Consider the following 13,907-nt stretch of genomic DNA (forward strand, 5'->3'; position numbering starts at 1 on the left):
ATTATGAGCTGAAAGACATCAGAGAAATGGAGGGAGGGAGGAGAGAGGAAGGGAAACCGGGAATAGCAGGAAACTCCTAAAAGAATAAGGAAAATTAACAACATTCTGTTAAGATATTAGATCTTCTCTGAATTTGCATAATGATTGAGGTCTCTAAGACATACAAGCCTTGCCATAAGATATTGTGTATCATAAATAGTGTACTGGTAGATCAAAGGATGAAATATTTCATAAAAGAATGAACCATGTATCTCTAGTATGTACCTCTTAAAACCTAGGAGCAGCTATGAGAGAACAATATGCTAAATGCATATTTCAAGAGGCATAAGAACTTAGAATGTATCACTTAAGAACGTGTGCTTAAATGTTAAAAATTTTGTTTGTATCTATTAAATATTAACTCTTAATTGGTATAAGGTAAAAATAGAGGGCATATATCATATTCTTTGTAATTTTCTTAACATGGTCATTCTATTCTCTAGATGCTTGAAGTGTGCAGACGCCCCCTGTCAGAAGAGTTGTCCTACAAATCTTGATGTTAAGTCATTCATCACAAGCATCGCCAACAAGGTGAGCTTAGAGGCTATGGGCATGACAGGACCACTATGCTGGTGAATTCACAGCAGATGAGGTTGCTTGTGCAAGGCTTGTACAAGATAAAGCCAGTTCACAGTTAATCATAAGGGTGTATATCAAGCTGCCAGCCCTCACTGAGGAGCTATTGACAGCTGATGGTATCTATGTTAGGCAGAGGCAGTATTGTTTAAGGAAGTGACTACTGTGCTCCAGTGGATGGCCACATACCTGTGAGAGTATAGGCAGGACAAATTACACTTGAAGGTTAATGAAAAAAAATAGAAGGTGAGGTTGGCAGTGGAATGTAGTAGTTCTTAGAGTGGCTAAAAATTTGAGAGGAATATGCAGTGAGTATGAGAAAACACATTGTACATATGAATGAAGTTCTCAAAGAATTAATAAAATGTTGCAAATGGTTTGAGGTAATCAACAGTTATTGCTTATGTGGTAGGGGCATGACATTAGTCTTCATGGTCATATTTACTAGGATTTGAAGTGTTGAATTTTTACAATGACTGCTTGATCTTAATCAAGTGCAAACTAGTTACCTGTCCTTTCTTCTGTGAGAGAAATGTAGCATCAGTCTCCCAAAGTTGGTGCAAAGTGAATAATACTTCATATGGATATTTTTAATGTATTAGTGATTATTTAAGTATTTTAATGACATGAAATTACTGTCCCTAATGTTTAATATGGCAAGTCTTATAGCAGTGATTCAATTGTTATTGCTGATAGTAATTAATGAGTATCTACTGTTTGCCAGTTCAGAACACTCTTGCTGTGACCATGCCATCACCGTCATCATCATCTTAATAGTATATAATGAAAGGCAAACAGAGACACTTTTTAAAAAAATACCTAACTGTAGTTTGTTTTGGTTAATACTGCATTCCATGTATCTCTGGAAAATTGTGCATGCAACATGTGTGAAAGAAGGAGTGTGAACATACAAATAGTGAACTTGGGGGAATGTTACTTAGCCTTAGTAAACAGACTCAGGATTCCATAAAGAACAGAAGGTGAAACTACAAGCAGATTGTGATTGGGTTGTAGAAATTCATGAATAACGTAATCCAAGTTTGGGTCTTAATCCCTTAGGAAACAGAAAATCTGATTATCATTTTCAAAGAATTCTGGAAAGGGATTTTGTTTTAAATTTATAGTATCTAAGATATTCATCATTGTAAGAACTTTATCTTACCTGTTAAAAAAATACCTTGAGGGATGTAGTTTAAATCATCTTCATTTTAAAGATGCATATTACCAAAATGTACAAATATTGAAGGCTGAAATATTCCTGCTAAAACATATATCTAAATTAACAGCACTCGTACCAGAAATGAGAGGGTTGCTGAAGGCCATGAGTCTGAAAGAGTGTGCTAACTAAATTGTCTCTGAACAGTCCCACACCAGTAGTATCTAGGTGATCTGAAGGAATACACACCCTACACATTGAAGAGCTACATAAATTCACAGGGAAAAAAAATGACAAAAAAGAATAATGGCTTTATGTCTGAGAGATATACAAATCCTTTCTTTTTGTTGTTGTTGTTGTTAAAACTCCATCCATCTGTGGCTGGAGTGATGGCTCAGTGGTTAAGAGGACTCAATGCTTCTGTAGAGGACCATGGTTAATTTTTCAGGACCCACATTGTAGCTCAGATCCATCTATAATCTCAGTCCAAGGCTATCTGCCATACTTTTCTGAATTCCTTAGTCATTAGGTACATATACAAACATACAGGAAAAATATTAGTGACATAGGATACAAGTAATATTAAAAAACAACAAAATCCACTTCTTCCCATTTTCTTTTTTTAATTTTAATTTTATTAATTTATTCAGATGATAACTCAATTGTTACCTCACTATTTGTATCCTCCCATTCCTCCCTCTCCCACTCTCACTCTATTTCCCTCCCCTAGGTCTATGACCGAGGAGGTCCTCCTCCCCCACTATATGGTCATAGGCTATCAAGTCTCATCTTGGTAGCCTGCTTTCTTTCTTTGAGTGCCGTCAGGCCTCCCCACCAAGGGGAGGTGTTCAAATATGGAACACCAGAATTTATGTCCAAGTCAGTCCCCGCTAATTTATCTATATGCTGATGTTTATTGAAACATATTTACTTATTAATTAAAAAATTTAAAAATATTTAACTGAAAATTTCATCCTTCCTTATGCTGTTAATAAACTTTTATATGTGGTTTATTGGTGAGGAATCACTTTAACAAGAATGAAAGGTCAAAGGAATAATTTCCTTGAAGCCTGCAGGTTTTTAGATATGTACCGGCTGTGTACGATGTAGGCTGTCCCACTTGGCGCTGCTAGTGGCCCACAACACAGGAGGGGGCTCCATCCCAGGGTGAGAGGGTAATTGAATCACCTGGCTCAATGAGCTTTGTGTATCTTTGGAAAAAAGATGTCGTGGGCGTTGTATTGTGTAAAGGCTACTGTTCAGACCAGTGCCTCCATTCTTTAGTTTCTTACAAACTGGATTACAACTCCAGTTTCGCAAGCTCTGCTCTGTGCCATTGTCCCTCTACAGTCAGCTTTTCTCTGTTTCGCTGGTGCAGGCTGTTGTTTGCAATTGTCTCTCTCAAATGGAAGTACACATTTCTGAGTCATCAAACTGTGAACACTGGGCTATATTTCTGGATTTTTTTTTTTTTTGAGAAACACTACTTTATCTAAGAGTATGTGTAGCCAGTCTATAAATGTAATGGGGAAAATGTCTGCTAAACTCTTCCTTTCATGATCCTGTGCTTCAAATAGAAGTGATATGTTCTCTTCAAAACTATTGTTAAATGATAATAGGCTGATTTCCCCCTCCTCATTTGCAAACTTTTGTAGATTCATGTAGCTATTAATTATACACAAATTAAATGATGCATATGGGATAAAGGCTTCCTTGAATGATTCAATGTAAAAGAAACATAACTTATTTGTGGCTGAGAGACAGCTCAATGAGTAAAGTTCTCGTTGGAAAAGCATGGGGACATGAGTTTTGATTCAAGATCCAAGATCACACAGAAATCCGGGTAACATATGGTCCATCTGCACTTACAGTGTTTATGCAGTGAGATGGGAGAGAGGGGAGGAGCATCTCTGGAAGCTCCTGGGCAGCTAGCCTGGTATACCCAGGGGCAGATAAAAAGGGCCCTTGTAGAAAACAAGGTAAAAGATTGAATCACACCAAGATTGTCCTCTGACCTTTGACAGGCATGCTGTGGGATAAACACATCTTTCCTTACATGCATAAGTACACACACACATGCACACAGGCACGCGTGCGCGCGCGCACACACACACACACACACACACACACACACACACACACACACACACACACACACGGAAGACCAAAACCAAAGCTCTTCTTTCCAACAGAAATAACTACTGGCACACCAGAGTTGTGAAAGCAACTGGCATAGAACTCAGGGGCACACAGAAAATGTACATGGAAAAATTACTGGCAATTACTACTGAAAGTAATAATTATCTTTATTGAAAAAGTTCTCCTGGTGCCTATGTTCATATGTATGACATGTTTATCATGTATAGCCATGGAGCTGAGTGGTGAGAGGGCACCATCTTTCGCATTTGTGTTTCACTTTCGACTGCAAAGTAGTTCATGCTTTCACAAACAAAATATTGATTATCTTTTTGGAGTAATTAACCAACACTAAAGCTGCACTTGCATTACTTCTTTAATCAAAAATTACCAGCTGCTCCTTAGTACCTAGAAAGTCATGTCTGAATCCATGGTGACTGATGGAAGCTGGTTGGGATTTCCACCATTTTTATATTAAACTAACAAATGCCATCATTTTTCATGCAGTAATTTAAAACATATAAATATCTTAGGGATGTAGAACAAAAAGGTAGGAATAAGATTTGTGCCTTTTCTTTTTATGTAGGATACCTAATGTAATAGGACTGTTGTTACAGATAGCTCTATTTATTTCCTGGGCATTTAAAGAAACTTCTCATTGAAGAACATTTCAAGATATGTATTAAAAAATAAACAAAAAATTTAAATATATTTTGGCTCTCAAAGTCTACTGCCATTGTCTACAATTCTGAATTTTGAAGGGCGGGGGGAATTACATTTTGAGTTCCTTCATTTCTTTTGTGACTTAAATTGTCAAGTTATCTTTTAAAAGTAGTCCACTGAGTTTTGAGTTACAGTTGTATCTATTGGTTCTAAGAGATTTTTTTTTAATTTATCTATTATCTGCCAATGTTTATTTGGTTTCTCAAGATATTCTGTACCAACCACAGGTAAAATATTTACTTTCCTACTCTATAATTCTACTCTCCAGAGTTGCAAAGAGTCTGTTTCTACCATATGTTCAGTCTGTTCATTTCTTTGAATGCCTAATGGTATATTTTTAATTTTGTTTTGTATTTGAACCCATGGCAAAACTTCTATGAGTGAAGACTCTTATTAATGCATGTTTCCAGAAAAAAAAGTTTATATTTGGCTTGGTGGGAAGTAGCTTCACCATCTTGAAGTACCTCAATTGCTCCATATATATTTTTTTTTCATTTTTTAAAATAGGTATGGCTTAGAGATTAAGCCAAAAGTATTTTTGAGTACTGGATTATTATAAATTTCCTAAATCATTCTTTCTGTTTTGAGAGGTTTTTGTTAAGTTTTTTGTAATTCCAGATGAGAGATAGGGCAAGAAGGGTTATCTTTATGTTTGTAATGATGTAAGCTTATGAAGTCCTTGCTTTATGGTAGAGTTTTGTCATAGTTTCACATTGGGATTAACCTTGAACATTCTCTTAATTATGCTATATTCCTATAATTTCTGACACATGAATAACTTATTGGCAAGGGCATTAAAGGTAATTCCAGGTACATCAGTGCACTGTTGGCTTTGTCATTGTCTTTGGTTTAGGGACCTACCTATTCAAGGACTCATTAAAGATGGTTGTACATAAGATATATTCCCTATAATTTAGAATTATCATAGCAGGAGATTAGTATTCAGTTGAAATATTGTCAATGAAATAAGAACAATGTTTAGGAATTGATAAGAACTCTATATTGATGTGAAGAAGTCCAAATTGAAATTTTAAAAAAGAAAGAATCTTCAGGAAAAGGAAATATAATTTGTCATTATCAGATATTAGCATCACTATAAAGCCTTACAGTGTTGGTGTAGAAAAGCATAAGTTTACAGAGTAAGAAGTAAATATATACAATCTAGATTCAGTAGAAAACATGACTCACTTATACATAGTTCTTAAATAAATTTAACTCTTTTTTATTATGTTTCTTTTAACATATACATTTATATTATTACGCATGAATAAAATACATACAGCAGGAAGAATCATGAGACAATCAGGAATTATATAAATGTTTCGTTCACAGTGATTTGGCTATTTGTATTTGGCAAGCTTGAAGTGTTGGGTGGCTGTTCAGGCAGTAACTGTCTCAATCATTTTTTCATTTTGGAAGCAGTTAACTTGCACTTCTGGTTCACTCAGATATTTAAGTTTTATTCCTTCTCAAATCTCTGATGAGGTTTAAGACCAGATAGTTTAGTCTTTCAATTAAGCTTAGTAGGTTAGGAGTTAAGATGTTTTTTAGATCAAAATGGATGTTTTAAGTTAATAGAGATGAAATATGATAGATACTGATCTTTATTCAGTAATTTAGACCCAAGAAGATAGGAACGATGTTTACTTCAAGTTTGCCACGTAAATTTAACTCTTATTGGTCATCTTTAGAAATACATAACAGAGAACTGGAGAAATGGCCCAGTGTTTAAAATCCCTGCCTTTTTCTGCAGATGACCAGGGATTAATTCCTAAGAACCACTTGGTAGGGTCTATCTGTGATTCCAGTTTCAGAGGATCTGATATGTTGTCTGGACTCCATAGGCACCAGGCACACACAGAGTGCACAGACATATGTGAGGATAAAACCCCCAAGCACATAAATAAAAATAAGTGAATATTTTAAAGTATCAGAGTAAATTTATATATTAAATATATTTTAGATTTACTTATTTATTCATTCATTCATTTTGTATCCAGATCATAGGCTCTTCCCTCCTCTTCTCCCGGTTCTGCCCTCACTCTTTCCTATCCCCCTTCCCCCACTCCTCAAGAAAGGAGAACCTCCCCTTCCCCCCCCCCCCACACACACACCAACCCACCCCAGAAGATGAAGTCCCATCAGGACTGAGCTAATCCTCAACCACTGAGGCAACCACGTAGAAGTGATGGTTGAAAGTAGGCAACAGAGCCCATGCCATAAACAGCACCCCCTCAACTTACTAGAGGACCCACAGGAGGATCTAACTGCCCATCTGCTATACATGCGTAGAGAGCCCAGGCCAAGTCCATGCATGATCCTTGGTTGGTGCTTCTGTCTCAGCAAGCCCCCAAGGGTCAAGGTTAGTTGACTCTGTTGGTCCTCTTGTGGCATCTCTGTCCCCTCCTGGTCCTTCCTCCCCTTCCTTTCAACAGGACTCCCTGAGCTCTGCCTAATGCTTGGCTGTGGGTCTCAGAATCTGATTCAATCAGCTTCTAGGTGGGGCCTCTTAGTGGAAGGATATGCTAGGCTCCTGTCTGTAAACATCAGAGTATCATTAATGGTATCCTGCATGGGCTTTCTCCATAGGGTGGGTCCCAGGCTAGGCCAGGCATTGGTTGGACATTCCCTCAATCTCTATTTCTGCCCATCTTGTAGGCAGAGTAAGTTTCGGTTGGAAGGTTTTGTAGGTGGATCGGTGTTCCCCTCCTGTCACTATAGGTCCTGCCTGTCTAGAAGGTGGCCTCCTCAGTCTACATGTAACCCACTGCTAAGAGGTTCAGCTAGATACATCCCCAAAGCCCCCCTGTAGCCTGCTCCGTCTCAGTCTCCAGCTTGGATCAGAGATGCCTCTGCCCTTGGTTTCCCTTTTCTCTCCAAGCCCTGTCCCCTCCCCACACTCCCTACAAGTAGGTCTTTTAACTGCAGAAGCAGGACTTGTGTCTCACTGTGTTGCCTACATTTGAATCCCTTTCACCTAACTGGAACATCTTGTCTATCTTCAGTAGAAGAAGATGTCCCAGTCCTTCTACAACTTGATATGTGGAGGAGAGCTGATGTCCATGGGAAGTCTCCCCTTTCTCTGAGGAAAAATAGAGGGGAGCATAGAAGGGAGGGGACAGGAAAGGGAGGGACTGAGAGGAAAGGAGGGAGGAGAAGCTCTGGTCGGGATATATAAAGTAAATAAGTAAAAATAAAATAAAATGTTTAAAAAATTGATTATGTTCAAAACTGAGTAATTATTCTGTCAATATAAAATAAGTTAGTATCATATCTTTTCCTTTAAAAGTTTCAAGAGAAAACAAATCCTGTATAAAGAAACACGTATCAGATGACTTTGTATTTTTAATATTGAAAAGTTTTAAATAATTAACTACAAACTAGGCCAAAAGGAATTTTTTTTTACATTAGACAGCATTTTCTTTATTTAAACAATCCAATGAGTAGTTCCTTGAAATAGTTTGAAATTACTGAACACTTTAAATTCAATATTTTTAAATAACAAAAGGAATTTTAATTTGACTAGATAACTAAACATTGTATTGTTTAGAAAATTTATTCGGAATTCTTCAAGAGTAAGTGATTCATATTACTAATTGTATAGCTGTTTGGTCATGTAAAGTAACCTTGAAGAATCCAAACGTGGAGTGCTTCTTTCTGCTGCATCCTGGAAAATCTACAGGAATAAAGTATCCATTGCAATTTGGTATTAAAATATAAAGGGCTGGATAAACAACACACTGCTATCACAACAAGATTGTATAAGTACTGTTAACATCTGATGTGTTGGGTAAAATATATTACATAGTGAACTTTGTGTTAAATAGATTTGGGTTTAGGTTTCTGAGAACTATTTTGATAAATTGAAGAATTTAAAGCAAATTATTACAATCAATACTAATTATATTTTTGAAAGCAGTGGTAGGTTTAAATTAATGTGCTTGGGATGGAGAACATTTTTGAGAAATCTATTTGTACCCACTGTATAATAACACACTGTCGCACATATCACAGCATACTGTCACTTAAGAAATATCTCATGTTCTTGGCAATAAAGAGCCAGCCCTCAAAAATAGTATGACATTTTTTTAAACATAGAAAAAAATAGTGGTGTGAAATTGCAGTCTAGTTATAACTCCTTAAATAGCCAGGTATGTGTTATACAGCATGATTAAAATACCACACGTATAGAGTACTTAAAAGACTTATTATCTCATGGCACCCACTGCTTACATGAACAAAGCTGCATACATGATAAATATATGTGCATGCACTGCACATTATGTACATGAGCACGCATAGCAGTTGGTGTTCTAAATATTATCCTAAGTTAGATTATTTGGAGTAAGATTAGTTGAGCATTTTCTTATATTTAGAAGCTAATTTTACCATTAAGATTTATTGAGAAATAGCAAAATGATTTGTATTGTTTTATTAAAATTTTTTTAAGCAAACAAATAACAACTGTGACATAAAATTCAAATGGTTTTTCTCTTTTTCTTTTATCTGGCAAGCCTTGATATTTGGCATATTTTGAATTAATTATGAAATGGGATAATTGATGGCATGGATTTGGCAGATTTACTGCTTTAGATAATATTCTGAGGAAGATGGAATTATTCCGATTGTAGTAATATATCCAAATTCTACTTCAAAATGCCAGAAGAAAAATCTAATTTTATTATGCATGTGTGTTTGTATGCATTTTTACAGCAAAATAATTATATTTATTTCATAATTCTGGTTACTTTTAACATGGTGAATGATTTAATTCATTGAACTGAAAAGTAGGTTAGTGAAACATTAAATTTGTATAGCCAGTATGGTAATTCATGCATTAATTTTAACACTAGAGAGACTGAGACAATAGGGTTTTCGTAAGTTCAAAGCCGGTATTGGCTACTGACCATGTTTTAAGAAAGAGAATGGGCTATCTCATTGCTTAAGAGCCTCTGACATGAACTCTAGTGTCCCAGATTAGATCACTTCCCCTTGGTGGGGAGGCCACACAGAGGAAGGGGAAGCAGGCCATCAGGATGAGTCCTGAGTAAACTGTGGTCATATGGTAGGGGAAGTGGTCTCCTTTCAGAGATCTAGCTGAGGGGAATAGTGCGGAAGATGGAGGGAGAGAGGAAAGCAACGGGAAGATGCAAGCGAGGGGATAACAATTAGGATAAAATCTGAGTAAATGACAATAAATTAATGAGCACCTGTCCCTCTTGTATCAGACTTTCTTAGATATTCAGTAACTCTAGTTTACTGGAGATCCAATGCTCTCTTCTGCCTTGGCATGTACTGGCCATCACAGTGCACGTACATACATACAGGCTGTATTAATTAAGGTTACTATTGCTGTTATGAATTACCATGAACAAAAGCAGCTTGAGGATTTTATATAATTGGCTTATGCTTCTGCATCCATGTTTATCACTGAGGGAAGTCAAGACAAGAACTCAAGCAAGGCAGGAATCTGGAGGCAGGTGCTAATGTAGAAGCCATAGAGGGTTGCTGCTTACTGGCTTGCTCGTCACGGTTGGCATAGCCTGCTTTCTTATAGCACTTAGGACCAACAGCCCGGGGGTGGTCCCACATACAATAAGCTGACCCTTCTCCCTGCAATCATTAGTTAATTACATACGCTACACGCTGTCCCTCAGCCTAATCTTATGCAGGCATTTTCTCAATGGAGGTTCCCTCCTCTTAGATGACCACGTCTTATCAAGTTGACATAAAACTAGCCAGCATGCAGGCATTCACATGTGCATATAAAATAAAACAAGGAAAAATACAACAGTACCCTAAATCTTTAAAAAAAAAATAACCAAGAAAGGGAATTAAGATTGTAGTATAATAATTATTGGAAATTTTACTTTTAAATGTAAAATATAAAAGGAAGATTAATTAATATTAATCTTCATGTCTCACTAATTTTTCAGATGAAAGCATTCTCATTCACTAGTAGGTTGTACAATATTTTTCAATGATATTTTTAGAATTCTTGCTAGTTGTAAAATATTTATATATCATACTTTGATAATTGTACCATCTTTTCTTAACTTTAATGATCGTTAACTCTTTTTTATAGTTAATGCAAACTTTATTTATAAAGAACTCTTAAATTAGTTGTCTCATGCCGTGTATTCATACAGAATACAGTGTGTCCCTTCAGGGCTACAGGAGAAGAGCTCACAACTCAAAAGGAACTAAGAGTTTCCAGTGGCTGAAAGCTAGGAAAAATCAGGACAGTTTTACAAATGAGCCATTAAAACAAAACAAACAAACAAAAAAGATATCATTAAGTCTTACATCTTCATTTTATATTTATACTGGTTCTGGTACTTTGATATAGAAAGTTACCCTATCTCCTTGGAGAAATTTAAATAATGAATTATGGCTAATTTTTTTTTTTTACAAAATCTGTGTGTGCTGTATATAAAATAAACCAATCATGCACCCTGTTTGCCTTTTCCCATTTTAACCCACAGAAAAATATAAAATTACACCTTTCTAAAAGTCTCCTTCAATAGAAGAATGGATAAAGAAACTGTGGTACATATACACTATGGAATACTACTCAGCTATTAAAAATAAGGAATTCCTGAAATTTGTGGACAAATAGATTGAGCTAGAAATGATCATAATGAGTGAGTTAGGCCAGAAGCAGAGAGACTTAAATGGTATATACTCACTTATATCTGCATACTAGTCCAAGGGGCATGTCCCACGAAAGCCTTCACTTACCAGGAAACTGGGACAGAGGGGAGAAAATCCATTGAGACTCTGGATGAAAGAAGCATGGGAGAACAGCAAAGTAGAAGGATCCAGAGGGTCCTAGAAACCTACAAGTAGAACATTATGGTAGGCCGATTTGAGACCAGGGGTCCTGCTCAAACTAAGGCACCATCCAAGGACAATACAGGTGGTAAACTTTAAACCCCTACCCAGATCTAACCAATGGTCAGAACAGTCTCCACAATTGAGTGGAGAGTGGGATATGACTTTCTCATGTACTCTGGTGCCTCACATTTGACCATGTCCCCTGGAGGGGGAGACCTGGTGGCACTCAGAGGAAGGACAGCAGGTTACCGAGAAGAGACTTGATACCCTAGGAACATATACAGGGGGAGGTAATCCCCCTCAGGGACAGTCATAGGGGAGGGGAATAAGGGGAAAATGGGAGGGAGGGAAGAATGGGAGGATACAAGGGATGGGATAAACCATTGAGATGTAACAAGAATAAATTAATTTTAAAAAGTCTTATAAAATTTGTTATTTTTAATCATTGTTCTGCATAAAGTGGCTTTTCATATTTACCACATATATTGTCATTATTCATGTTAGTTTGATGTTAAAAATTCTTAAGTTTTATTATTTTGTGTTTTTGTAGTGATGAATTTAGTCTACACTAAAAATAAATAGGATATGCTTGTTCTTAGTGTTCTACTTGGCATGTTATAGTCATGGGAAAATATATGTTTCAGACTCTTGACAAAAAGAAAGGAAAAGAAGAGTATCAGAAAAATATAAAAGTACCATAAATAAATATTTACAATTATGTTTTTATGGAAAAATCAGTACATAAGGGCTGTCATACAAAAAGAAAGCATGCTTGATTAAAAAATAATACAGATCTTTCCAAAGAAGCATTTTCTGAACATTGATTATAAAGTGGGAAAAGGTCAGTCTGGGCTGGGAATGTAGCTGAGCTAGTAAAATTCTATACTGAGAAAAGAAGATTGAGGTCCTGAGTTTGATCCTTGAGTTGTGTATTATAGATAGCACACAAACTTGTAATCCCAGTTTTGGGGAGCTGGAGACAGACAGAATCCCAAGATCCTGGTCTTATGAGACCTTGCCTCAGAAACCATTGTAGATAATTCCCTGAGCATGTCCTTCACACACATGCAACATATACGTCTCACACTTACTTACATACATGTACATACACAAGATGGATTTTGGTATAAATGAAAGTGTTAGTCTATTTAAGTAACACAAAAACATAGCAGTGATGTACATTCTTCATTGTCTCTCCTGCTTAAGAAGAGATTGCTCTTGGTAGCAGACTACCAAAAAGAGACTTGATACCCTATGAGCATATACAGTGGGAGGAAGTCCCCCTCAGTCACAGACATAGGGGAGGGGAGTAGAGGGAAAGCAGGAGGGAGAGACGAATGGGAGGGTACAAGGGATGAGATAACTATTGAGATGTAATATGAATAAATTAATAAAATATTAAAAAAGAAGAGATTGCTCACATCAAATAATTGTTGAATTGGTTTCACGTAAATATCTTTTAAGTTGGTTCCACTAATCATGGTGGACTTGTAAGTTATTAAACCCGTTAAGTTGAGAAAAGGAGACAATATGCAAGACAAGTGAGAAACAGAAGTTACATTCCTTTTATATTAGGTACTCTGTATAAAGTAATTTGTGCCAACTTGCATATGTTCATGCCAACTTGGGTGGCTTTAAATGGATGGCACTTTCTTTCTTTCTTTCTTTCTTTCTTTCTTTCTTTCTACCATCCTTGATAGCTCTTCTTTTTTACTCTCTTATTCTTTTCCATCACATGGGTTTCCTTTAATAGGTATGGAAATCTTCAAATCAAAGAATTAACATTTATAAAAGCTTTTAGGAAGAAAAAGTCTATAAGGAGAGTGGAGAGTTGGCTTACGTCTATTAAATTTAATGGGCAGCTTTGTATCTATGTCAAGATGTTAAAAGATATAACCACAATAATCATATCGTGTTCTTCATTTGTCAAGTCCTCAAACTGAGGAATATATATATATATATATATATATATATATATATATATATATATATATACACACACACACACACACACACACACACACACACACACACACACACACACACATACACACATATATTGCACCAATGACAGGGATTTTGTGTAAAGGAACTCAAATCCAGGAATATCTCCATTGTCTATGTCTGTGTATGTAATTATGTGTATGCATATATGCATTTGTTACTGTGTTTGTGTATGCTCGTGTAAAACTGCACATATGTAACTGTGTGTATATGTGCCCATGTGTAAATGTATATGTGTGTTTGTGTTTGTTCATGTATGTATGTTTGTGTATGCATGTGCGTATGAGTTTTTCCAGATTAGCAATTCATAAATTCCAAGGGAATCACAATTCACACTTTAAGTTTAGCTTAGAACAGTTTACTAAATTTGTGTTCCTAAAATATGTAATGTATAAAGTTTACTAAAATTTAACATGCGTATGATGATAGGATGGTT

The 13,907-nt window shown here is 36.1% G+C and overlaps 1 protein-coding gene across 2 annotated transcripts in view; it reads left to right on the top strand.

The window, feature by feature from the left end:
• The window catches only part of DPYD (dihydropyrimidine dehydrogenase), an 867,929-nt gene that overhangs the window by 200,255 nt on the left and 653,767 nt on the right, over window positions 1-13,907 (top strand). For both annotated transcript variants that reach the window (XM_084756838.1, XM_084756837.1), the window contains exon 4: window positions 483-570. In XM_084756838.1, the coding sequence (XP_084612964.1) occupies window positions 483-570 (88 nt within the window). The remainder of the gene's footprint in view (window positions 1-482; window positions 571-13,907) is intronic.

Source organism: Acomys minous, assembly GCF_964271855.1.
Source record: "Acomys minous genome assembly, chromosome: 14".
In the NCBI taxonomy this organism is placed as follows: Eukaryota; Metazoa; Chordata; class Mammalia; order Rodentia; family Muridae; genus Acomys; species Acomys minous.